General features: G+C 33.2%; 1 protein-coding gene across 1 annotated transcript in view; it reads right to left on the bottom strand.

The window, feature by feature from the left end:
- Positions 1-4,555: 4,555 nt before the first annotated feature.
- Positions 4,556-25,732, bottom strand: part of LOC114325346 (protein jagged-1b) — a 698,311-nt gene continuing 677,134 nt past the window's right edge. The window contains exon 18 of the mRNA XM_028273403.2: positions 4,556-25,107. Coding sequence (XP_028129204.1) covers positions 24,651-25,107 — 457 coding nt within the window. The 3' untranslated portion in view covers positions 4,556-24,650. The remainder of the gene's footprint in view (positions 25,108-25,732) is intronic.

The following is a 25,732-nucleotide window of genomic DNA, read 5'->3' as shown; positions in this document are numbered from 1 at the left end:
AGTTTAATCATAAAATTAGTTCTAACAAAAAATGTAGATTAGATAATTATGTTTAAAAAATGTCTTATTACTTTTTTTCCTAAAAGCCACCGTTTTTGAGATACAACGATTCAAAAAGTTGTAATCGTCATAATATGCGCACAAGTTTCCACATCACCTTTGAGGTAGTGTACTTATTCCTCGGATCTGTTATCATTCTGTTTAATTTGAAGCCATTGAATAATGGATATTGGGGCAAGAGTTAAAAATGATAAAAGTTATAAAAAGCGGTATAAATTAAAAAAAAAAGAAAACTTATCCAGCTGGTTCATAATTTTCTAATACTTCTGCTTCCTCTTCTCCTTGTTCTTCTTCTTCTTCCTCGTTCTTATTCTTCTTCCTCGCCTTCTAGTTCTTCTTCTTATTTTTGTTCTTATTCTTCTTGTTCATCCTGGGTGCAAGTAAATTGCCCCAATAATGACACATCGCATGGCTCCTCGATAGAATCAAATGAATACTCAATTGTTGGTGATTCAACATTGGAGCACGACCGGTTTTGACAATTAGTGCATGCTACCGAACAAAACACTCCAACTTTTTTGCAACCACATTTAGCGCTACATCCTTTTTTTCAGTTGCAAAAATTGTGTTCAGGAGTTTTTCCGGCGCAGGTGAGAGTAAAGTTTGAATTGGTTCTAATGAACTGTCGACTCATTTTGATCCCCAGCATTTTGGATCTAGCTGATAACCAAGCCACACTTGAACTTGGTAATGTACCCGAAAAAGATGTTGATGAGCAGCCCCTGAGGTTGGAGGAAGACAAGATAATTGCACTTGTTTTTTATTTCAGGTATTTCTAAAGAAACATGCATATCGAAACTTATCTAAGCAAGTAATTTTTTAGGCGCTCCGTCCATAGAGAGAAGACAGCTAATTCCGTTGGAAATAACTTCATGTTGAATTAGTAGAAACGAAATTTTTTTAAACTTCAGCGCATTCAAGTAATATAGGTTTAACACGTATTTTAACTCCGGAGCAGTACTCAAGACTAATTAATACTTCGAGGATGTCATCGACTTGAAGGATTTCACCACCCAGGAAGATAAAGGTGTAATGTTCATAATAGTAAACAAACTAAATTTGCATAAAGTTTATGGTATATTGAAATGTTTATTAGTACTTAGCAATAAACATTTTGTCTAGAAAGTTGGCTTTCATTATCATGTTCAAACCCTTCTGAGAAATGAATAGGTAGGATTAGATTAGCCGACGTACCGATAGAACGTGTTTATTCCGATAAAATCCATCTTTACAAATTGAATAAAACGCACAAGTAAGAAGATTTATTATAAGTTAATACTTTGTCATATCAATTTACTATTTTTGTCGGGAATAAGCCGTAAAATTAAAATATTAATTCTTATTATTTTCGCGTTACATTCACTTTGTAAAGATTTTTTTGTTGGCACTGTAATATAATACAGCTTATACATTGCATCCCTCGGTAGACCGCAAGCTCTATAGTAGAAACATATTCATATTTATAATATCTTATATTATTATGTGTAATACAAGTTAAGTTGACGATAGAATATTAGGTTTAGTTGTATACAGTGAAATACTTCTTTTTTAATATTATAATAATTGTAATAATATAATAACCAAGTTTCACTAATTGGCAATATCTTTAATACATTTACTTTTGATTGAGACTGGCTGAATGACCATAGTCCAAGCCAAAAAAAGAAAAAAAAATACATAATATTATGACGATTAGAACTCTTTTAACTCTTGAATCGTTGTATCTCAAAAACGGTGGCTCTTACGAAAAAAAGTATTAAAATATTTTTTATAGATAAGTATCTAATCTACATTTTTTGTTGGAACTAATTTTATGATAAAACTTACCATTTCTTAAAATTTTTTACTACATTACATTTAGTACAATAATTTTAGCTCGGGTCGGATTTGAGAACTTTTTAGATTTCATTTATGATGGTATTTTGAACAATCCTGCCAATTTTCAGCTTGATGGTAATTATTGTAACCTCACTCCTATTTTTGAGTCTAACTAGACCGGTCTATCCTATTGGTCTTTTGCCTGTTGGCTTCGAATCCCTGGCTATACGGGCTATTCTCTCGCTGTCCATTCTCGTCACATGCTGATTCCACTTTCGTCTTTTCTGTTTTCCCCACCGTACTATATCTTGTATGTTACAGAGGTCTCTTATTCTGTCGTTCGGTATTCTGTTTCTCAGTGTTTCCTCCAGCTATTAACCTCAACGTTCTCATTTCTGATGTTCTCAGTATCCTCTTGCTTTCTGTTGTACCACATCTTGTTTATATCGCGTGCGTCATGATCGGTCTTACACATAATTTCTATATGAGTACTTTCCATTCCAGTCTCATATTTTTATTTCTCCAGATGACATCCCTCAGACATCCTGACATGGACATGTAATTGGCTTTATTTGTTTGCTTTCGGGCACTCTCTTTAACATCTCCATAACTACATATTTCGACTCCCAGATATTCTAATCTCGGAACTTGTTCAATTAGTTCAATGGTTATTACTATTTTGCATCTTATGGGTTCCCTTGACACTACTAGGGATTCAGGGATTTGGTCTTAGTTATTGATATTTTCTACTACTCTATTGAATACTACTCTATTGTCTACTACTCTTTGATACTACTCTATTGAAAGTCTGTGCCATTCGCTGTAGGTTATACTCGTTATCGTAGATTAAGGTTGCGTCGTCAGCATAACAGAGGATTTTTATTTGTTTTTCTCCTATCTTATATCCTTTCCCTGTACTTTTAGTGGCTGCTATGATTTTGTCCATTACTAAATTGAAAAGCAATGGGTTCAAGCTATCCCCTTGTCGGATTTCCGATTTGATTTCTACTTCCGATGTTGGTCCATTCTCGACTTGGATTCTGGTTTTGTTCTTCGAATTAATGTTAATACTTATCATCTTGTTGGGCTGATTTTTCTCCTTTAGCAATCTTAGTACATCTTCTAATCGTACACAATCGAAGCCCAAGTAGCAATTTTACGACCTGCAACCAATTTTGTCCTAATGGGACGTTAAATTTAAGGACAAAATTGGTTCACAATAAGCCTTAACCAAGGACAACGTCTGTTTTTCCTATGGACCAACGTTGCTGCTAATAAGCAATATAATCTGATGACCAACCGACATCGGGAATAACGACGTCAATTATTAGGATAAGGTTTGACGTTAAGCTGACGTCGGTCTTAACCTATCTGTAGTATAAGTGCAATTAAGTGGCATACATCAACGACTACTCAACGTCGCCGGGAATTACAACGTATTTTTTAGGATAGATGCCAACGTTCAGAGGACGTTGGTGTTTTATCGAGTATGGTAGACGTATTTTTCGGGAAGACGACAACGACAATCCAACGTTGAGAATACCAACGTTAATTATTAGGTTAAGGTTTAACGTTAAGCTGACGTCGGGTATAACCTCTATACTACAATGTAATTTACTGGAAGACATTTAACGACTGCTCAACGTCGGGGATTACAGAGTATTTATTAGTATCGAACCCAACGTTCAGGAGACGTCGGGTGTTTTCTGCACTTACTTTAGGACGTATTAGGTATACCAATAGGTAAATTCGAGGTGTGCAAGGTAAAAATAGGTTATACTAAAGGTCGGCAGGGGGTGTCCTTGTCCAAATCAGTTAAAATGTAGTGCAATTTAGGTCGCGAGTCAAATCCGCCATTAATGAAAGATCGCAATGGTTCAGCCATTTTTTGAAACATAATGTTTGGCAATTTTTTTGCTAGATTTTAATTAACGAATTTTGTTTATATATAAATCAAGGATAATTTTGTATGGGTCTAGACATAATAATATGTTTTTTTAATTACGATGGTTATTTCTATTTTTACCGTTTTGTTCGATTTAACCTGTAAATTTCTGAGGCGCTTTCAGTTTTTAGCAATTTTTATACCTAGTTTAACAGTACACTTCCTTGCGTTTGTAAATTTTCGACCGCATTATGCAATGAGGCAGATGATTAATAAAATAATTATACAAGTCACTTAGGTTATATTCTGAATAGAGTAGGAACCTACTTAAATAAGTATCAACAGGCCGTCATGCATCTTAGTTTCTGATGATTTAATATCCTCCAAGATTATTAACCTATTTGGTAAAAATGAAGTGTGTCGGCCGTACTTCTGTGGTAGAGAATTTTATACTTTTACTTTACAAGAATAAAGTCCTAAAAACTAACGTAATTTGACGATAAAATATCTCGAGCTGAGAAGTGGACGTCGAGGCAACCCGTATTTCTATTCCCCACTTAGGTGCAAATAGCGATTTTCTGAGCGTCGTCGCAACGTCGCGTATTAACGTTGGGGCATTTAATCCAACGTTAAGATGTCGTACTATTACGTCCATTTGCTTCTTGGGAGGCTTCAGTCAGATCTATAAAGCACATAAATGCAGGTTTATTATATTCCAGTGCTTTCTCATATTCGACTCCAAACTTGTATACTCGTAAGTATAAAATATTGGAAAGGTAGAAAAAAAATAAATTAAAAGAAACAATTTATTGTTCTTATAAATGACAAAGCTGAATTTTATTTCTTTTTTATTACAAAAGCTCTTTTGTTTCATTAAAATACATTGCAAAACATTTTACAAAATATACAATCTTTAACTCCATTTAATACTTTCCAAGTATAGGCACTGAAAACTTCATTGATTGTTTTACACTATTTATATTAGAGGCACTGATAAAAGGCACTATTATACATTTTTTACCAACCTTTACATTACAACTATTTTGTGTTTTGTTAGGCAATCTGGACATGAAGTTTTCATACGGACTGTTTTCAAAAGCTTTCAGTTGGTAGTACCTAGTTATTTTAACATAATGTCACCAAATCAAATTTTGGTGATTGATATTCTCTTAAGAATATTTACTTGAATTTTGTTATAAAATATTCCATATGTGATAAAAAATTAGCTGCCAAAGTGACCAAAAGCTTCAAATTTTGTTTCAGCAGCAAATTATGACCAAGGGAGGAACACGTAGATACAGGAAAGTAGCACAATTTGGGAGCCTCATTATTACAGACCTTGGGCTCACACTTTAAAAAAATCATTACATCCCTCATGAGACTTCGTTTATTTAGTTATTCACGCCGCGTCGGACAACTGTTCTAATTCGGAAAATTTTCGGGAGGGGACGTTCGTAAATATAGAGGTTTCTTTCTAAACTTTGGTGTGTCAGACAGGTCGAACAATATTACCAATAAATTGTAAGTATTTTTATCAAATAGAGTGTCATAAAATTTGTACCCTCACAGTATATTTTTGCAGGATTATTTGATAAAAATATTTGCAATTAACTGGTAATATTGTCCGACAAATTTTTAATTTTCCGAAATTTTTCGAAAAGTTGTCCGACTCGGCATGAATAACTAAATAAAAAAAGTGTCATGAGGGAGGTAATAATTTTTTTAGGTGTGGGCACAAGACCTATTATAATTATTTTATCATTATAATATAATTATTCCAAAAACAGAATTAATTAAATGGCTTATCATAAAATGAATGTCATTTTAATACTACTAGAATATTATCACAAGAAACCATTGTTATAAAATGTACTGGATTTCCCACCATCAATTATCACATAATCGAAATTATAAAAAATATTATAATCATATATTTTCATTGACAATTTATTGAATAAAAGAGATTATATCTACAAAACTTCTACAGAACTCGTTTGTTTATGTTTATGATCTAGAAAATAGAAACTGCTCATTTTCAATGGAAAATTTCGGTCACAACAAAATTCTAATAAGATGAATAAGATTGTTTATATACACGTGGCAACAGTGCGTTTTCAATATCCGCAATAAAATATAGTCCAGGTAGGTGAATAAAAATAAGAGATTTTTGTAATTTTTGTAACTGGAAACAAAACAAAATTCAACAACTACATGCATCATCCGAAATTTTTAACAGTTAAAAATAAACGATTTTGTTAAAAAAAATGCAGCAAAAAACATTCTTGAAATAGATACAAAATAAATAAAACTGAGCAAAACTGGATATGAAAAGAATAGCAAAAACGAAGTGGAACTGGTTAGAGACGTGGTGACAATCAATCTAGATATACAGGGTGTCCCCGAAAATAGTGCGTTCCTTTAAGGTATGGATATAATACACAAGGTAGAACAAAAAAGTCCTATAACATTTTTTCTAAAGTTTACCGTTTCCAAAAAAAAATTACATTGACGCCATATAAGCGAACTTTTATTTTCATAAAATTAACTAATTTGGCATCACTGTACAAGAACTGTTTGTGATTTAGTTTATTGACACCACAAAATGTAGGTCAGACAGGTACACCTGCAAAATAATTGTACCACTCCATGTTTGAAAATCCAAGAAAACAAGAATTTGTTTGTTTGTTTAGGATGAAGACAGGGTTTAATGTAAATACCTATGGCTAAAATGCTGCAACTATTTTTGAATTGTGATTGTCTATGTTTAGATTTTTGTATACATAGTTGTCAGATTTCAATTTGCATACCAAAATATATTTTGGTTTTTTAGCCAAACGGTTGCATTTAGAACAAAACGTTATAACACTTTTTTGCTCTACATGGTGCCTTCTACCTATACCTTTAAGGAACGCTCTATTTTCGGGGACACCCTGTATACTTAACGTATAATGTAGTGTCATCTTAGATTCCAAGCATATAGAGGTATGAAAGATCTCTGACGATCTCTTCATGATGATAGGTAGTATAATTATACACAGATATGAAGTTAGAGCAAAGTGAAAAATTCATGTGAAAATCTTACAAAATATGATGCAAATATTGACAGAGATGAAGAAGATGAAAACGTTAAACGTGATAATAGAGAGGAAAGTTTGCATTTACTTGTATCAGAATTGAAATCTAGAAATGTACTATGAATACTATATTTTATATACTAACATGAAAATATAACATTTCCAGTAAGTAAATATTATGTATATCCACTAGCGAAAAAATGTACTAAAATGGATGCCAAGATATGGAACCTACAGTTTACATTAATACCGAAAAACAGTGTAGATAAGCTATATCCTTCGGTATTTGGAATCAATATCATTTAGCACGGTAAGCTGAAACCTGATCTATCAGCACTTATGAACTACTGAGGTTGTGATCAAATCCGATATTTTCTCACAATCAATGGGTTGCATTAGTTAACGAAATATACTCTAATGTACTGTTATTATCTGTAACACAACCACTAAACATCTCAAGACTAAATGGATTATGCTCAACTGAGGAAGAATTCATTCTTAGAACTCATTTTTACGACTTATTATGCAAGGCAAATTTCAAGAAAAGCGAAATGTGGGAAGACGGACTTCCTGGCTTATGAACTTGAGGAAATGGTTTGAATGCAGTAGTGCAGAACTATTTAGAGATGATTGTCATGATGATTTCCTATCTTCAATAGAAGATGGAACTTGAAGAAGATGAAGAATTCAATGGACAAGACACTCCTACGCGAACTTGAAGTACAATAATAATAATATCGTATGGCATTTTTCCGGGGAGATCCTTTCGGACTCTTCCGGCGCCACTGCATCTTTAACCCTGTTTTAAGTAACTAGTGTCGATGTACCTACACTAGCCCAGGTTCTAGTACAAAAAATTGTATTTAACTATTAATAAGTCAATGACGGACTTAATCAACGATGAGAAAAGAATGTCTTGCGTAGACTTTTAAAAGAAACAGAACTAAGTAATGAAGATACGAAAACTACAATACCTTGGCCACGTGATGAAAGGAACAAGATACCGGATTCTGCAGAACATCGTGCAGAGAAAGATTGCAACCTCAGCGAGTGGTTTAATTGCTCGTCTTACCAGCTTTTTAGAGAAGCTATAAACAGAATACAAATAGGTAGTCATGATGATCACCAACCTTCTAAAGAACACGGCACCTTAAGATGAAGAATTATAGTTTAGTGTATGATCAATGAGATCATGTGTGAATGGTGGAAGACGAGTTGCGCGAGTGTTAGAAGTGCGAAATTGGAAAACCAAGGCGAAGGATAGGAAGGAATGGAAGATGATTCTGGAACAGGCCAAGACCCACCATGGGTTGTAGAGCCAATGATGACGATGTATGATCACTGTGATTAAAGAAAAAAAGATTAAAATTATTTCATGTCCGAGTTACTTTAAAAAACCACGAGGAAAAAGTTTTCCTGTAGTTGGTTGTATACCATATAATACAAAAAACAAGTAAAATCTTTTATAAAATATATATTTGTTAAAATTCACTAAAAAGGGATACATCACACAACTAGTTTTCGGTCGGATAACCGATCATCATCAGTGATCTACCAAAATACAAAAATATACGGGTAAAAACCCTTTAAAATTGATCCGTCATGGAAACATGGCATGCCTTCATCTATTCAACATGTGAACAAGTCAATTTGGGCTCAAATGGTATCTCGAGCAGAATACATGGGATATTTTGTACATCCATGTCCAAGTTCACGAATTTAATCTATATTTCCATGACAGATCAATGTTAAAGGGTTTTTACACGTATATTTTTGTATTTTGGTGGTTATTATATCAGCACTGATGATGATCGGTTATCCGATCGAAAACTGGCTCTGTGATGTAGCCCTTTTTAGGGAATTTTAACGAATATACCTTTTATAACGGATTTTACTTGTTTTTCGAGTTATTTAATGTTTTCCAGGACTCTTGGAATAACTGCAATATTGGTAGGGTACATTCAAGGTGAAACAAAATTTAGAAACCATAAAATTGGTGCATTTAAATTGAAATCGATTTATTATTACAGTCTATAAAAATGTATTGCGTTTCGCGCGAACACAAATATCCAAACTACGAGTTGAAGTGATTACATAGTTTCAGATTTTTCATTCTCTACACTTCTGTAAACATTTACATAAAATAAAAATATTTTGATAATTTTTGGAAAAAGAAAGCGGTGTCTAGAATTTATAACAGCTTTTGAAAACAATCGATAACATATAAAATAAAAAACATATATACAATATTTACAAGATATACGAGAATTTTTACAAGAAAGTTGTATATTTGCTAAAGTCAGTTTAATATTAATAAAACTATAAGACATTGGCAGGTGTTTCGTTTCCAAAATAATTCTACAGAAAAACTGAGATTTGGATTTGTGTATTTAATAATAGTCCAGTGAATATGGACGAAAATATTTTGATACCTCTAATTTTTGTATTAGTGTCTTTTAGGTAATATTTAATTTAATTCTTTTCATAACGCTCCTTATTACAAAATAAATTCATTACTTTTTTAAGTTTATTTGTTCTTACAAGAATCACCTTTAGGAGTTTAAATATACAGGGTGTCCCGAAAAGATTGGTCATAAATTATATCACAGATTCTGGGGTCAAAAATAGGTTGATGGAACCTCACTTACCTATATACAATAGTGCACACAAAAAAGTTACAGCTCTTTGAAGTTACAAAATGAAAATCGATTTTTTTCATATATCGAAAACTCTTAGAGATTTTTTATTGAAAATGGACGTGAGGCATTCTTATGGCAGCATCATCTTTAAAAAAATTAAAGAGAAATTTGTGCAACCCATAAAATTTTATGGGGGTTTTGTTCCCTTAAACCCCCCAAACTTTTTTAACTTTAAAAACACAGTGTTAAAACTTTTTGCTTCTTAGTACTTTTTCGATAAGCCAGTGTTTATCGAGATATTTTGAATATTTGTCGAATCCACCACATATTTGTATATGGTTAAGTACGATTATAGAGACCTGTTACAATCTGAAAATTTACTCATATTGTGCATTTTTAGGTATATTTTGAAAAAGAAGCCACATCTCGATAAAAGGTGACTTATCAAAAAACGATTAAGACGCAAAAAAGTTTTGAAAACGCTGTGTTTAACTAATGGTTCCACAATAATAATTTAATTGAGAACGTACTCAAACATTTGGGGGTTTAAAGAACAAAAGCCCCATAAAATTTGTGTGTAAATATATTAAAAAAGAAGCCGCATCTCGATAAAAACTCGCTTATAGAAAAAATACTAAGAGGCAAAAAAGTTTTAAAAACGTTCTGTTTGACTAATGGTACCACAATAATGAATTAATTGGAACGTACACAAAGTTTGGGGGGTTTAAGGGAACAAAACCCCCATAAAAATTTTATGGGGTGCACAAATGTCTCTTTAATTTTTTTTAAGATGCTCCTCCCATGAGAATGATACATGTCAATTTTCAATAAAAATCTCTGATAGTTTTCGATACTTTGAAAAAAAAATTGATTTTCATTTTGTAACTTCAAAGGGCTGTAACTTTTTTTATGGGCACATTTGTACTAAGGTAAGTTAGGTTTAATCGAACTATTTTTGACTCCAGAATGTCTGGTATAATTTATGACCAATTTTTTCGGCACACCCTGTATATTCAGGCATAACACTTCTTAGCTACGGAAAGCTCGAAACAGAAGTGGAAGATCAAGTAAATAGGGCGAACAGATCCACAGGTTGTCTGAATGAAATAATATGAAGAAAAAATATCGGGAAAGAAATATAAGGCATCATTTACAAAACAGTCGTCAGACCAATAATGATATTCGCGGCAGACCTGACAAAGAGAGGACAAAAATAATGCTGAGATGAAACCCGTAGAAAAATCAATGGTATGTAAGACAATGTGGGACAGAGGCTATAAGTACATAGATACGACGGAATATGCTTGTTGGAAAACATCAATGACTAGGTAAGAAACAGAAGAGTAAAATGGAGCGATCACATAAGCCCAATGACAACACATAGAGTAGTAAAAACTGCGGGAGACGGTTCCCCAATAGGAAGATGAATAGGGCCGGCGTAGCTACGCGGTAGTGTGCTTGGCTCGCGTGCCGGTGGTCCGGAGTTCGAATCCTACGGCCGGCAAGAACAGCTATACATTTTTAAAATGTCTATAGGCCCCAGGTCGACTCAGCCTGAATAAAATGAGTACCTTGGGTAAAACCAGGGGTAATAATAGGCGATTGAAGCGTAGCACTGGCCCCGTTACCTTCTTTGTATACCGTAGGCCCTAGATATAGCAGACTTCCCTGCTATACTCCCAAAGCCACAGCGGCATAAAATGGGAGACTATTATTATTATTAGTAATACAAGAATGGACTAGGAACAAACCAAAACAAATAGAAAAGAAGAACATACTTCTTCTGAACATGAAAAGGAACTAAAAAGTGACTAGGAAAACCACGACAAAGTTCAGGAAGGACATAAAACATTTAGCAAGCGAACATGAGTAGCGCAGCACAACATCAATTATTCCTTGAGACAAAAGAGGCGTCAACAGCAGGCGCTTCTATCCAAAAGCCATAAAAGTAGATGTATTCTTTCTTCATGTGCCGTGCTCGATTATCGAACGTTGGCTATCAAATTGGCTATAGCAATTTTGTTAACGGCAGCTCCGAGAAGGGATGCAGAGGATCTGTTATACCATTCTCTCAGGTTTTTAAGCCATGACGTTCTTCTTCGACCTGGCCCTTTTCTTCCGTCTACCTTGCCTTGTATTATTAAATGGAGTATATTATATCTCTCTGAATGTCACATAACATGGCCAAAATATTCAAGTTTTAGATTTTCGAAGTAGATGTATGGCGAAATAAAAGATCATTTAAGTCAGAGTAGAAAAGTACCTACAAAATCAACCTACGCAGTTCCTACAAAGTCTACGCTACAAGTATTTTACGAATTCTAACAGAACTGCGAAAAAGCTGTAAAAGTGGATTCTATTAAGCAGAGGAAATATGGATTATATAAAGTGTGCCCATATAACTCCGTTCGTAGGTAAGGGAAGGCAGGGAAGAAGAGTCTCCTAATGAAATTTTTTTGTATTTACTTTGAATTTTGTAAAATATGCTAACAACTGTATCCTACTTTAATGCTGAAGACAACTAATATGTGAAAATTAAAGGTGAACACACTGAATATTTGAAAATCATGCGTGGAATGAGGTAAGGCTGTAATCTCCTATAACCTTCAATCTCTATTCGGAAAGAATATTGATCGAAACTGAAAAAGGTACTCTACTAAAAGGATACCAACTAAACATCAGATATACTATATACCATAGTATTTGCGGACAACCTAGAACACCTTCAAGTCCCCATAAACAAAATCACGAATTACAGTTAACAATATGGACTCAATATAAATGTAAAAAAGACAAAGCTTATGGTCATTAGCAAGAAAAATACAACAGAAGGTCAATCCTACATCAATAAAACCCATGTAGAAAGAGTGACGCGGTGCAACTACCTTGGGACCATACTAAATGAAGAATCAACCAACAACCAAGAAATGCATCGGAAAAGCTAGATCCAGCTTCAACCAAATGGGGTCTTCTTAGGATATAAAAGTAAGAATGTTACGATACTACATCTTCTCTGTAATTTTTTATGGTGTTGAATCGTGGACCTTTGCGAAAATATGTGCAGAAAATTTGAAGCAATCGAGATGTGGCTGTATCGAAAAATTCTTAATATTCTAAAAATGAGGAGCATAGGCGTAACCAGGGGGGTTTTGGGGGTTGTAACCCCCCCATTGGGATGTACTTTGAGCTCTATACGCTTAACACCATAGCCCTCAAAGACCTTCCAGTAGTTGTAACCCCCCCCCCCCTTTCAGGTAGTTGTAACCCCCCTTAGGATCATCCTGGTTACGCCTATGATGAGGAGGTCCTTAGAAGAATGGGGAAGAACCGAGAAGTACTAACCACCATCAAATCTCGAAAGTTACAATATTCGGACAAATAATGCGAAATATATGACCTACAAACCATCCTACAAGGAAAAATATTTGGAAAGCGAGATCCAGGAAGACCTGTACAGCTTTTCCGCCGTTGCTGTAGATAAGATAAGGATTACTATGATGATCGCCACGGATAGGCACATCAAGAAGAAGAATGCTTCTAAAACCGTATTTCGAAGAATCATGGCCAAGAACCATAAGGCAAGTTGTGAGGAATTTTTTTCTAAAATAAATTCTGCCAATATATTTTCACTTCTTATTTTTATAGTTATCTTTTATACATATACAGCGGGGAGTGCGCTAATAACCAACAAAATAACGGAAAAGATAAATACGTTGTGAAATAAAAAGATATGAAACTAGTAGAGGTGGGAAATTATCAATAGAAACCTATAAATTTACATTATTTTGATAGTTTCACATCTTTGGATGTATCGGAGTCAAACTGTCACAGTGGCAGTTACTTTACACCTCTACTAGTTTCATCTCTTTTTATTTCAAAACGTATGATGTTTTATGATGTTTTTCATCTTTTGCGTTATTTTGCCGGTTATTAGCTCGCTCATAACTGTATACACACAATTTTATTCTGGCGTACGTAACGGTCATATCATTATGACGAAATACATGCGCAAACACAATGAGATTGAAAATAAAAAATTGTAACTTGTTTCTAAACTATAGCAAAATTCTGTAGGATTACTTTGGTACATCATGTTAAACGCCGCCGATGATACTAGAAGCAAAATAAATATGAAGAACTGAAACATCTATAGGAATGACTTATGTTAAAAAAAGACAACTTATGAAGTAAATATAAAATCAGGAACAATAGTACAATAAATACAAAATAAAAAAACAAATATTATTATGTACATGTTTATTCTGATCTACAGAACTTTTATTTTAAATAAAAATAATTTGAAACTTCTAACAAGTCATACAGATTGAGACAAAAGAATTGGATAGTAACTTCTGTTCTTATTTTACTCTATTATTTAACAAATTTTTACTAATATTACCTAGACTTAAACCATTGAAAAATCTGCGCATATTATATATAAATTAGTAAATAAATTGAAAACACTCTGTAAACTCCCAAGGAAAGATTAAAAATATGACAGTCCATTCTAATAAAAGCCCAAAAAGTTATCTGTATTACAAGAAAACAATAACCAAAAAATGTAGGAAACCCTACAGACCCTATTGACCTACAGACCCTACAAACCCTATTGTAGGAAAAATGTACAATAAATAAGTAGCAAATTTATTTGTGGAATAAATAAAACTAACTGGTAAAATGTCTCAATAATTGTATATGGAGAGAAAAGAATTGAGAATATTACTGGCATTAAAAATATTTCTAAAGAAAGCACAATTTTTTTCTGTATTACCGATAAACCAAAACCAGAAATAAAAACAATGTTTCAAAATTCTGAATATTACAAAGACGAATGAAGAGTTTAATAAATTAAACTATAAAAAGAGTGGACAGCAGAGATGACCAAGATGTGTAAAATAATGTATGTCAAGTAATACAAAGAGGGTATACAAGAAGCCAATATCAACCAAAAATGCGAATTTTATATTTTTTCTATTCTATTAAAAAATATGACTAGTAGTTAAAATGCCAGATAATTATTTTATCAGAGGTATTTAGACCTATATATTAGTATTTGACCTATTAGTTAGACAACAAGATATGCACATCCAATATACCTACTTAAATTGTGTAGGATCAGAGAAACTATGGAATAAAAGAAATGAAAAAAAATAGGAAATGAAGTAATGTTTTAAATCTGTAAAGAAATGTAAAAGATTAGAAATTGGCCAAATTGCTGGTGTAGGCTCACTTTTATTCCTCCTACAAAAAAGGTTCAGCAATAGATTTCACGATTGCAGCAACTACCAGAGACTACCTACTAATCTCTTATCCAAGCAAAGTTTATCATCAATGAAAGATACAAATCGATACTACTCACACAGATCAACCCAGAATTCCTTACATTTTGGACACATAAACAGACAAAGGGCGAGGTTATCAAAATAATTATTATAATTAAAGGTAATGTAGCTGAAAGAAAAACAGAAAGATTTCTATTATGATATTGGTCCAATTAAAAACAGCTGAATTATCATTTTCGGAAGCAAAGGATACAAGAGTCTATGAATATTCCAGTTCTCTCAGAAAGCCAACGATTCACTGTGGATCTGTGTCTTTTTATATATTTAAAAACTCGAACCATGAACTCAGGAATCTTCTCAGATTGAAGTAAATCCGCCAACCCACCGAGTCATAAAATCAATTAAATAAAAGTACATATTCAAATATATATGCCCTACATATTGGGGAGCAGATCGGCAAGGGTTACAGGCTTGCGGCTCAGTGATACTCCCCAATAGATCCCTACCGGAAGGGCATTGACGCCTAAAAACGGTTTATATTTACATATATATTCAAATAAACAATATACTATCTCGCAACGTAGAACATAGAACAAGTGATAGAAAGTAGGGAAAAATAACGAATACAATGCTTATCGATGCTGGTGACGTATATAGAAAGCGAGAGTACCCGATATAGTACTAAAATTTATATTGGAATTAACAAGTGGAACTAAAGATCACCAACTGCCAATACCTACCTACACATAAGAAATGGCGATAAGAAAAGGCGTAAGACAATGTTGTATTCTCTCCCACTACTGTTCAACATTTATGGTCAAATTTATCTTAAAGTTAATGGTGTTCCTATTAATACTTAAGATATGCTGACGATATGACCATAATAGACGTCAGTTTAATATAAATAATAGAGCTATTAAACGGGTAGACATATTTAAATACCTTGGAGCTTAATACCTTAAACAGCAAGGGGGATTGTAACCTGGAAGTGAAGCTAAGAGAGCAAAGGCTAGAAACATCTTCGTTAAATTTTATAAATACCTCCCTAACCGTAAAGTTCCTTTAAACCTTAGACTCGGGATCTTGAAATGCTACATATGACCTATCCTCATGTACGAAAGTGAGACCTGGTCACTTTAACGTAGACCTGGAGCTGGTGTTTTAGCACCATGCAACAAAAAGTGTTGTGATCCTAAGAAGAGCTAATGTCCAAACATAATCGTGATGTAGATCTCATCTCTCAAGCGAAATATTTCATACTTGCCATATTCTACGAAATAACATCTCCTATATATGATTTTGAGTATGATAAGAAGAGCGTAAGAAAGATCATTGTACATTCGACTTCCAGTATTAACGCGTACACACTGCGTACCGTACGGCGCCCAAATAAGAAGAATTTTTATACACCACAGAGGTTTAAATTTCTTTAATAAATAAAATATCAAAAAACAGGTTATGTATATTATATGATTTATACTAATATCAAGTAATGTTAAAAGATTCAATAGGATCAGAAATTGCATGTTTCGGAAATTCTTTTGTCTCACTCCGTATTGATAAAAACAAATCAAAAATATTAAATAATATCACACTATTTTTTAAAACTTATTATATCTGCGTCACCAGGTTTCATTCATCACGAGATCAAATTCTCCACATATCACTTTGTTAGAGTTCTTTATAGAATATTCTTACTTACAGTCTGCTATAAAATCTCTAGGGATCCAACTCATCAAGAAATATTTACAAATAAACATTTTTTTCTAGGAAGAAATATTCTTGAACCATAAAATTTGTTTTTCAATACGAAAAATTACAACGTAATTTCTAACACAGAAGATGTAGACAAATGACAACTTAAAAACTTTCGATAAAAATAAATTAAACACATGATTTTCTACTTAGCCTGATTTCACTTCTATGTACAAAATTATTTAATTTTAGGAAACATAAGCACGTATTACGCATAAAATCATAAATTAAAATTGTATTTTTTTTATTTAACGCATTTCATAATTCAAGAAGACATTCTACAAATAGTAGCATTCCAGCATTCTGGAATGTACCTTCATTCATTATATCTAAATCCATATAGGTATTCCATCAAATATAGACATTAAAATCACCAATTTTTGGAACAAAAAATGTAGATATAAACATTTTGGAATCAAATTTGGTCTATATTTAAAGAAACTATTGGATTAGAGTTATAAGAGTATTTAGACAACTAGGTTTGTTGAAAGTATAAAAATATATAAAATCTTCTTCTAAATCTACAATTGCACAAGAGAACTAGGACAAAGAATATCGATTTTTAGTACTACTTAATTTCGTTTTTGTTTGCTAAAAAGATTAAGTAACTTTTAATTACAAAATTATTTTTTATACAGAATAAATTATCGTGAAAAGAAAGTAGTGAAATTTTATTTTTTTATAATAAATCGATATTCTGTTAATATTTAGAGGTAATTCGACGATGTCACTGAGTAAATTGTACTAGATCTAAATAACTACAGCACTAGAAAAAACTGAATTTTTCAGTATTTTTTTATAGGTACTTATATTTTTAAGAACTAGGAGTATAAAGTGTATTAGTGTAAAAAGTACATAAGGAATAAGACGTTAGCAAAACTCATTTAAAATTTTAGGAATTATATTCAAGTAAATACGCGTTCAACGATGCGTGAGCTCCCGATAGTTTTAAACAGTGGCGGCTCGTCAGAGGAGGCAAGGGAGGCTTAGCCTCCCCATAAATTGTTCACACACGCTACACTGTTTTGTTTATCTTGAATCGAGAAAAACAACAAGCACTCTCACTATTATACAACGTGTAAATTTCATATTATCACTAAATATCCATACGCACGGAGCATTAGCATTAGAACGCATGATTCCGCCTCAGTTTTTTTATTATTATTATAGGCAGAACCCTGGGGTCATGACTAAAAATGATGAAAAAACTAAAAGTGCGAATTTTGTAATTTGGTATTTGGGGTTAGAATAATATTTGGAACAACTTGTTCAAACAACTTTTTCCGATATTTGTAACGCAAAGCAAAATATCGGTAATTTGTCATGTTTTTGGATTCGCAGTAAGCCGCGTTTAGAATTAAAAAAATTCAGTTAAGTATCTTAAAAAAGAAAAAATGTGAATCTTCAACCTGTATGAACTGCAAAACTTCAAATCTGTATTTATTTTGATATGCATATCTACTTACAAAGATGGAATTGTTAACAAATAAACGACACAAACTTTGGTATTAAACTTTTATAATTAAACTAATTATTTTTAAAATGATATATTATGAAATTATGAATTATGATGATATTATGAAATGTAAATAAAAAATGGGGCCTTATATTACATTTATTGGCGCATTTGTTTGCTAGTGCAAATTTGTCTAGATATTTTAGAGTTAGGTATAGTCTCCCCTATTGTAAAAATCACGAGCCGCCACTGGTTTTAAACGCACATTGATGCGCGCACACATGACATACCTACCACGTATATTGAGCGCGCGCAAATCACTACGAGAGGAATAGAACAGAGACATAATATCACCAATTACAACTCGTGGGCTTAGGGTCACACAAACGTAACTACATTTTTAATATTTTTGGTATTTTTGTGAACAAACATATTACACCTGCTTTATTTGCACATGCATAATATGCATATCAATATATAAACTGATAGATGGGATGAGTACTTCGAAAAATTTTTAAATGAAGACCCACCAGACTTTAAAGATAAGAACTAAACCCCTAATATATATAGTCTAGCCTCACTTAGACGAATAACATCGAAGGAAGTAGAAAAGGTATGTAATCGTTAAAAAAATAAAGCGCTGGCCCAGGAAACACCCTTCTGAACTAATAAAATACGGCAAAGCAAAACTATATGAAAGACTAGACCAACTTTACGAAAGTTGCATTCTTCTTCTTGTAGTTCCTTCTCTTATTGGAGGTTGGCTATCATCACAGCTATCCGTACCTTATTAGAGGCTGTTCTGAAAATATTTACTGAGCTACAACTATACCACTCCCTTAGGATTCTAAGTTGCATTAAACGGAGCGAAAATCCCAGAAGAATTGAGACATCATTCATATCTACCATTCACAAGAAAGGCAGAAAGGACGGCAGTGACAAGAAAGGAGAGCAATGACAACTATAGAGGCATAGCTGTGGCAAACTAAGTCAGTAGAATATACGGAAAAGTGATTAAAGGTAGAATATAAAATAAATATAAAGATATAAAAGCAGAAGAACAAGTGGGATTCAGGGCAGATATGTCACGATTGAGACAAGAGCGGGATTCAGTGGACAAAAGAAGAAGCTGGATGATGATGTCACTATTGACCATTCACTACTTTCATTCAAACCTTTAGAAAAGCAAATGCAAAAATATGGGATTGCCGTTAAACAAAAATTACTATATAGACATTATAATTTTCAGATGACCAACTAGTAATAGCATAAGAGTATGAAGATATTGAATATATGACAAGGATATTAGTTGAGGAATATAAAAAATGGAGGCTTGAACTAAGCATAAGAAAGAAAGAAAAACAGTGTATGAATGGGATACAGCAAGACCTCGCATTGGAAGATAGAGAAATTGTCAGACATTTTGACACATATAAGTTCTTGGTGTTGTTCTGAAGCTATTTTCTTGTGGCATTTTTATAATCAAGTATATTCAAATGGGAAATAAGCCACAATTTTATTTATAATGCAACTCATCAATATTGGCAATATCATTTTAAAGTCGTCTACTTTAAAATGTATAATACGTGTCTGAATTGCCGATATAAATGAGTCAGATTAAATAAATTATTAGAAGAATTTTTTACTAAGCAACACCATTTTTGTTTATTTAGTATTATTTTGTATTTTGACAACGACACCCGACTTGGGCGTCGAAACGTTAATAAAATCATTTTTAGGTAAAATTGTGGCTTATTTCCCATTTGAATATACTTGATTATAAGTTCTTGGGTTTGATCATTACAAAGAAGGGAATGTAGACGACACAATAGAAGAAATAAACAACCAAGAAAGAAAAGTAATATCCTTTCTAAATAATATACTTTGGGAATACTACATAACGAGGGAAAATATATAAAATCGGCGCATTTGAAAGTCTAACTAGATATCTAAGAGGCTTTTTAATATTCAGTTTAGCGGGATACTATTATTAGAGGAATGGAATCATATAAATAAGGGATAAAACAGGTAGATCCCATAAATGAGTCTTTTAGATAGCTTGTTAAACCATATTTTCGGCTCAAAAAAATTACAAAAAAACAATTACTCGTAAATTAACATTTCTTAACATTTACTCGTAAATTAAGATTTACTTAGATAAATTAGAAAATTTTGATTAATTATCTTCATTTTGTTTTAAGTTATATGTTGGTACTGAATTTGTTTTGGCCAATGATAATATTATTTAAAATGTGTACTAAAAACCTTTAAAATTAGTGTATAATTCACCCTCAGCGACATCACCGAATTACTCATAAATACAAAAGGCTTGTACATTAAATGTTTGCAGAAAATTGTACTCTCAATATATTTTATGTCATAATCAACCACGACTTAATATACCAATTTATATTTTTCTGAAATAAGGGACTTTTTATTGTTGAGTGCCAACTTTTATTAAAAATTTTAAACATTTTTTAAATTTCGAGCAGCTGAGAAAATTATTCAGTCGACTCCTATTACAATTTTTATGACATCGGATAAAAATTGTTCATAAGATTGCTTTAATCTTGTATACATATATACATTCTCCCTCTATAATAAAGGAAATAAAAAGTATCTCACAGACACAAAAAAGTAGTTCCAGAAAAAACTCTTAATAAAAATATTAAATAGATGTTTCTATTTTTCCTGCAACTTTAACATGAACAAAGACATGATTTAAAATTATCTGACGCATTCCCAATGGGTTTGATTTTTGAACCTCATTTATTATAAATTGGCGATAGGAGATTACTAGCATAAAAATAACATGATAGGTACATAAGATCAGTACCGGCGCTAGAGTATAAGGCGCCCGCCTGCAAAAGAAGCATAGGCGCCCTTCGGTTTCTTTTAAATTAGTATTTTGTATAGTACCGGCAGAGAATAAGGTCATTTTGACGCCCCCCAAACAGGGGCGCCCGCCTGCAGTGCATCCCTTGCAGGCTCGTTATCGCTGGCCTTGCATAAGATCATAAATAAAATGAACATAAATACCAAAGAAAACTATTTGCTTAATGTACGAGGGCTATCCAGAAATTTAGTACGTTTTAATCTGTAGCCGCTAGGGGTGGGGCTAGAGCGGCTATCTTAGCATTTTGGCGTTCCTCCGTTCAGTAGCTGGCCAGCTGTGCAAAAGCGAAGTCACTGTCTATTCTCGTTATTTTACAACAGCTGTGTGAAATGTGTGCCGCTATCGAAAACCCCGCCAGTTGTGAGGTGCGATAATCTAATATAATATACCTTTATTCAAATCAATAGTTATTACAATAATTTACAATTTAAGTTTACTTACAATAAAATAAACGTAAAAAAAGTATTTAAAGCACAAACATGCTTTTTTAAGTAGCTCTAAGCAGTACAATTGCCGAACATCAAGAATCTGAGTTTCATGAAAAAGTTGGTCTGAGGGATATGTTTTTCGTTTTCCATATATGTATTAGTTTAAGAAACCATTTCTGAGTATTTTGAAGGGTCACCAGATGGCAATCAGCTAATAATATGGTTCTGGTTGGCTAAAAACAGCCAGCCAATTGAAATTTATCGCGAAATTTGTACTGTTTATGGAAAAGATGTGATGACTGAAGGTGGAGTGCGTAAATGGTGCATTAAATTCAAAAATGGCCGAACCAATGTGCACGATGAAGAACGAAGTGGACAGTCAAGTATTGTGACTGATGAACTTGTCTCTTCAATTCAAGTGGAAGATGTTTCCTCATCCGCCGTAAAGTCCGGATCTTGCACCTAGTGACCACCACTTGCTTCGAGCAATGAAGAACTGGCTTGCAAGCTTTGATGACAATCACCCCTGTGATGTATCAAACACGTTACAAATAACGTGCACGTTATCCTGCATTTACGTTAAATTCTACAAATTGATGTGATAACGATAGGGTATGACAGATAACGTTTCTTAAAAGCGTTATCTCATAACGTGTAGCCGTTATCTGGTAACATAACAGGTTCAACTTAACGCCACCTACTTAACCTCTTGGTATAAAATAACGTGTAGTATAAAGAATAAATAAATATAAAAAATGGACAATTTAGTCCAGAATTTTGTCAAATTGTAAACGTCGGGTTATTAAAATAATTAGATGATGCTATTAGAAGGTTTGTAAAGTTATTTTTTAGAAATAGTGTATTATTTTTGAGGTTATGTTATTTGTAAACAAAAACATTTTATTCATGTAAATGAAGAAAACATACAGACTATAAGAGACCAGTTTGGCCAGATTCGGTAAATCCATTTGAATGTTCGTTTTGTTGCTTATTTCAATCCTTGAAACGACACGACAAACAAAAATTAAATAAACTGCACAATGCACAATAGAAAGAACACCTCACGGGCCGAGGGCTGGGAATTTCAATCAAATAACATCTTGGTTTTGGTGCCAGGGCCAGGCCAGATGTGCAAGTGCGATGCACAAGATGCGTACTTCGCCGCACGCTGCATGTTTATGTCTGTCTTCCTCTAACGTATTCAATTTCTGTATACTGTTATTCTTGTCGCGCAAAACGATACTTTAACGTTTTGAAAATAACATGGTGCACGTTAAAAACATGATACATCACATCTAATTTTTGGCAACACGTTATACAGGCTGTTATAATCAAACGTTATGTTAACATAATGTGTACACGTTATTTATAGCGGGTTTGTTACATCACAGGGCTGAATGCTGAGCTACGGGACGGCTTTGAACGCCTAGTTGAAGTCTCAGGCGGTAGAATTTTATGACAATGGTATTTCAAAGTTAGTTCACCGCTATGAAAAGTGTCTGAATTTATTGGGGTGATTATGTAGAAAAATAGTATTTGAGTGTCTCTTTCAAATGCATATAATAAAATATTTTTCTTGTAATAGATTTTTTTTTCTATTCCAAAACGTAACGTAGGTACATTCTGGATAGCCTGCGTATAAAACCTTGTCTACACTAAGTAAGTTTTCACATATCACTGATGAAGTAAAGTTTACAAAGTAGTATAGAGTTGTTGTAGGCAAACTTCATCTAATCTAGAGCAAAAGAAATTGTTGATGAGCTGAGCGAAATGAACTATTTGCGCTACTGAGCTTGCTTGCTAAACAATTGCTGTTAAAATTTCATATTTGTTAAGTTCTCTCAAAATTTGCATTATAATTGTATAGAAATATCTGATATTTTGAAGGTAACTCAGGTAGTAAATCAAAGATCGCAAAGGTGCAAAGAATAAACATCCATTTAAAATGCATTGTGCACGAAATCAATGCTTTTGTGACATTGCCAGATAAAATCATCCAATACTGATATTTATTATACATTTTATACATTTTAAATGTTTTTAATAAAAATGAATGTTACAACCCAGGCAACCAAAAAACGTCATATAACGTTGAGAAAACGTCAGTTTTTGGTTGAATATAACACGTGTTTGAACATTACGTCATATAGACGTCTTTTGTAGGTGATTTTAAAAACGTAAGATTAAGGACGTAAAAATTACGTTTAAAAAACGTTGTAATTTCAGAGAGGCCAAGACTGACGTCACAAAATTGGAAGGAGCTTGCTTGTTTGTATTGACTCCAAACAATTTCGTTTCGGTATAGGTAACGCTAAACGTTCATAAGACATTTCTCATTTATTGTTTACGTGGTTTGTGTCTTGTGTGATAAAATAAGACTTTTCATTTAGATATTTAGTTGAAGAAACGTGTAAATTAAGAGATTTTTATGTGTTTTTGCTCAGTGAGTTAGTTTAATGCAGTAATTCTTCTTGACAACTATTTGAGGTTATGTTTATTTGTTTTTAATTAAGCGTTAAATTAAGATATTAAGTATGCTGGATAATTTGTTAATAAATTATTTATTAGTTCCATATATGTTGTTTCAGTTTTGACACAGCAAGTAGGTATATATAACTAGTGAAAATTCTATAATGTGAGGGCTGGTACAATCATGCAGAATCAATTATGCTTCTAGCCTAGCGCACAAGAGATCTTAAACAAGTGGTAGTATTTATATCTTCGACACATGGGACGTAGGCCTATAGGTTTCATGTTATGGACCTATTTTTGATACTATTTTGAAACATCTGAAAGAGGTCACTTTTTGAAAGTATTAAAGACGTGATTTTACCGACGTGAAAAAACGTAGATACCATTACGTTTTAAAATCGTCACAATTATGACGTCAAATCGATGAGACAAATACACGTGATTTTCAACGTTAGTACTACGTCATAGAAACACGTCAATTGGTCATTTTTATGACGTGTTATCTACGTTATAAAAACGTCGTTTGGTTGCCTGGGAAGTGAAAAATGTGACACTAAGAAGTGCACAATCCAGTGAAATTATAGTAAAATTTACTCAGGAGGAAGCAGAAGGAAATTTCACTGTGAAACAGGTAACAAAAAACAGAAAAACATTTGAAATCCGATTGATCTGACAACGTCGCGTAACCAAATTTTCAATCGGTCTGACCTTGGCGGTTTCAGATTTTTCTGTCGACTTGTACTGAAATACATACTCTTGCACCTATTTGGTGTTGTCATCGCAAATTTATAATAAATAAGGTTCATTTTGTTAACATTAATCAGTTAACGATGGAGTTTGGGACCCCATATTAAGTTACCACAATACATTTAAAAACACTGGCCTTCAGACAAGTACCGTTAGCACATCCGCACTACTACTCTGCTGCTGATGTTGCTGCATCTGATGTTGTGAAGTCCTTTGCTTATTAACATTAATAATATTTTTACTAAAGTCCTTGTGTCCCGATGAATCATCGAAAGCGGCAGTGTTTTTCCGAACGTCCGGATTTTGGGCTTTGTAAAGCATTATTTGGCTGCTGCGGTGGGCGCTGTTAAGGCCCTCAGTCACTTTGACACCTTCGTGAAGCTTTAGACCCGTGTCTGAAGCGCTGGTGCTAGGTAACACCAGCATTGTCTTTCGTGAGCCTGGACAGTCGATTTCTGAGATCATTTCTAACATCTCGCTGGAACTGTCGTGGGGAAGAATGCTAGACATTGGTCGAACTACGCTGACGCGTGGCATATCCAATGAGTTTATGCTGGCTAAGCTACCTACATCGTCTTTAAGAGGATTGGCATATCTGGAAATATTTTACATTTTATTAATGCTCAAAATTAAGTTTGTTTAAGTGAGGAAATGGAACAGTTACAAAAACATTATGATGACCATAATCTACATAAGAAACTAAAGGAGGTAGCTGAAATATACAGAAAAAATAAGTTTGCTAACTTAGAAAATGAACAAGGACAAATGGCACAAGATGATAGAGAGAGGACACTCATATGGGAACAATACATCAAAAATCTCTTTGCAGACAATAGGCCTGAGATAGAAGTTGTTAAGGAAAAAGTGATAGATATTAACAACCTATCTGGTCCCGAGATCACAATTGAAGAAATGACTAGAGCAATAAATACCACGAAAGACGGGAAAGCAATTGGACCTGATCAAATTCCTGTTGAGTTACTCAGATTGTTAGATGAAGAGGGAATTACGATACTCCAAAAATTTTTCAACCAAATCTATAAAAAAGAAAAATTCCCAGTCCAATGGCTTGTATCTACCTTTATCCCTTTACGAAGAAAGAACAACGCAACAAAGTGTAAAGACCACCGACTGATAAGTCTGAGAGCCATTCTTTAAAATTATTCCTCAAAGTTCTTTACTACAGAATCTCCACAAAATGCGATAAGATTATTGGTTGC

Source organism: Diabrotica virgifera, chromosome 1 (assembly GCF_917563875.1).
Source record: "Diabrotica virgifera virgifera chromosome 1, PGI_DIABVI_V3a".
NCBI lineage: Eukaryota > Metazoa > Arthropoda > Insecta > Coleoptera > Chrysomelidae > Diabrotica > Diabrotica virgifera.
Note: the sequence above shows the minus strand (reverse complement) of the source record. Positions and strands in the feature narration are given on the sequence as shown.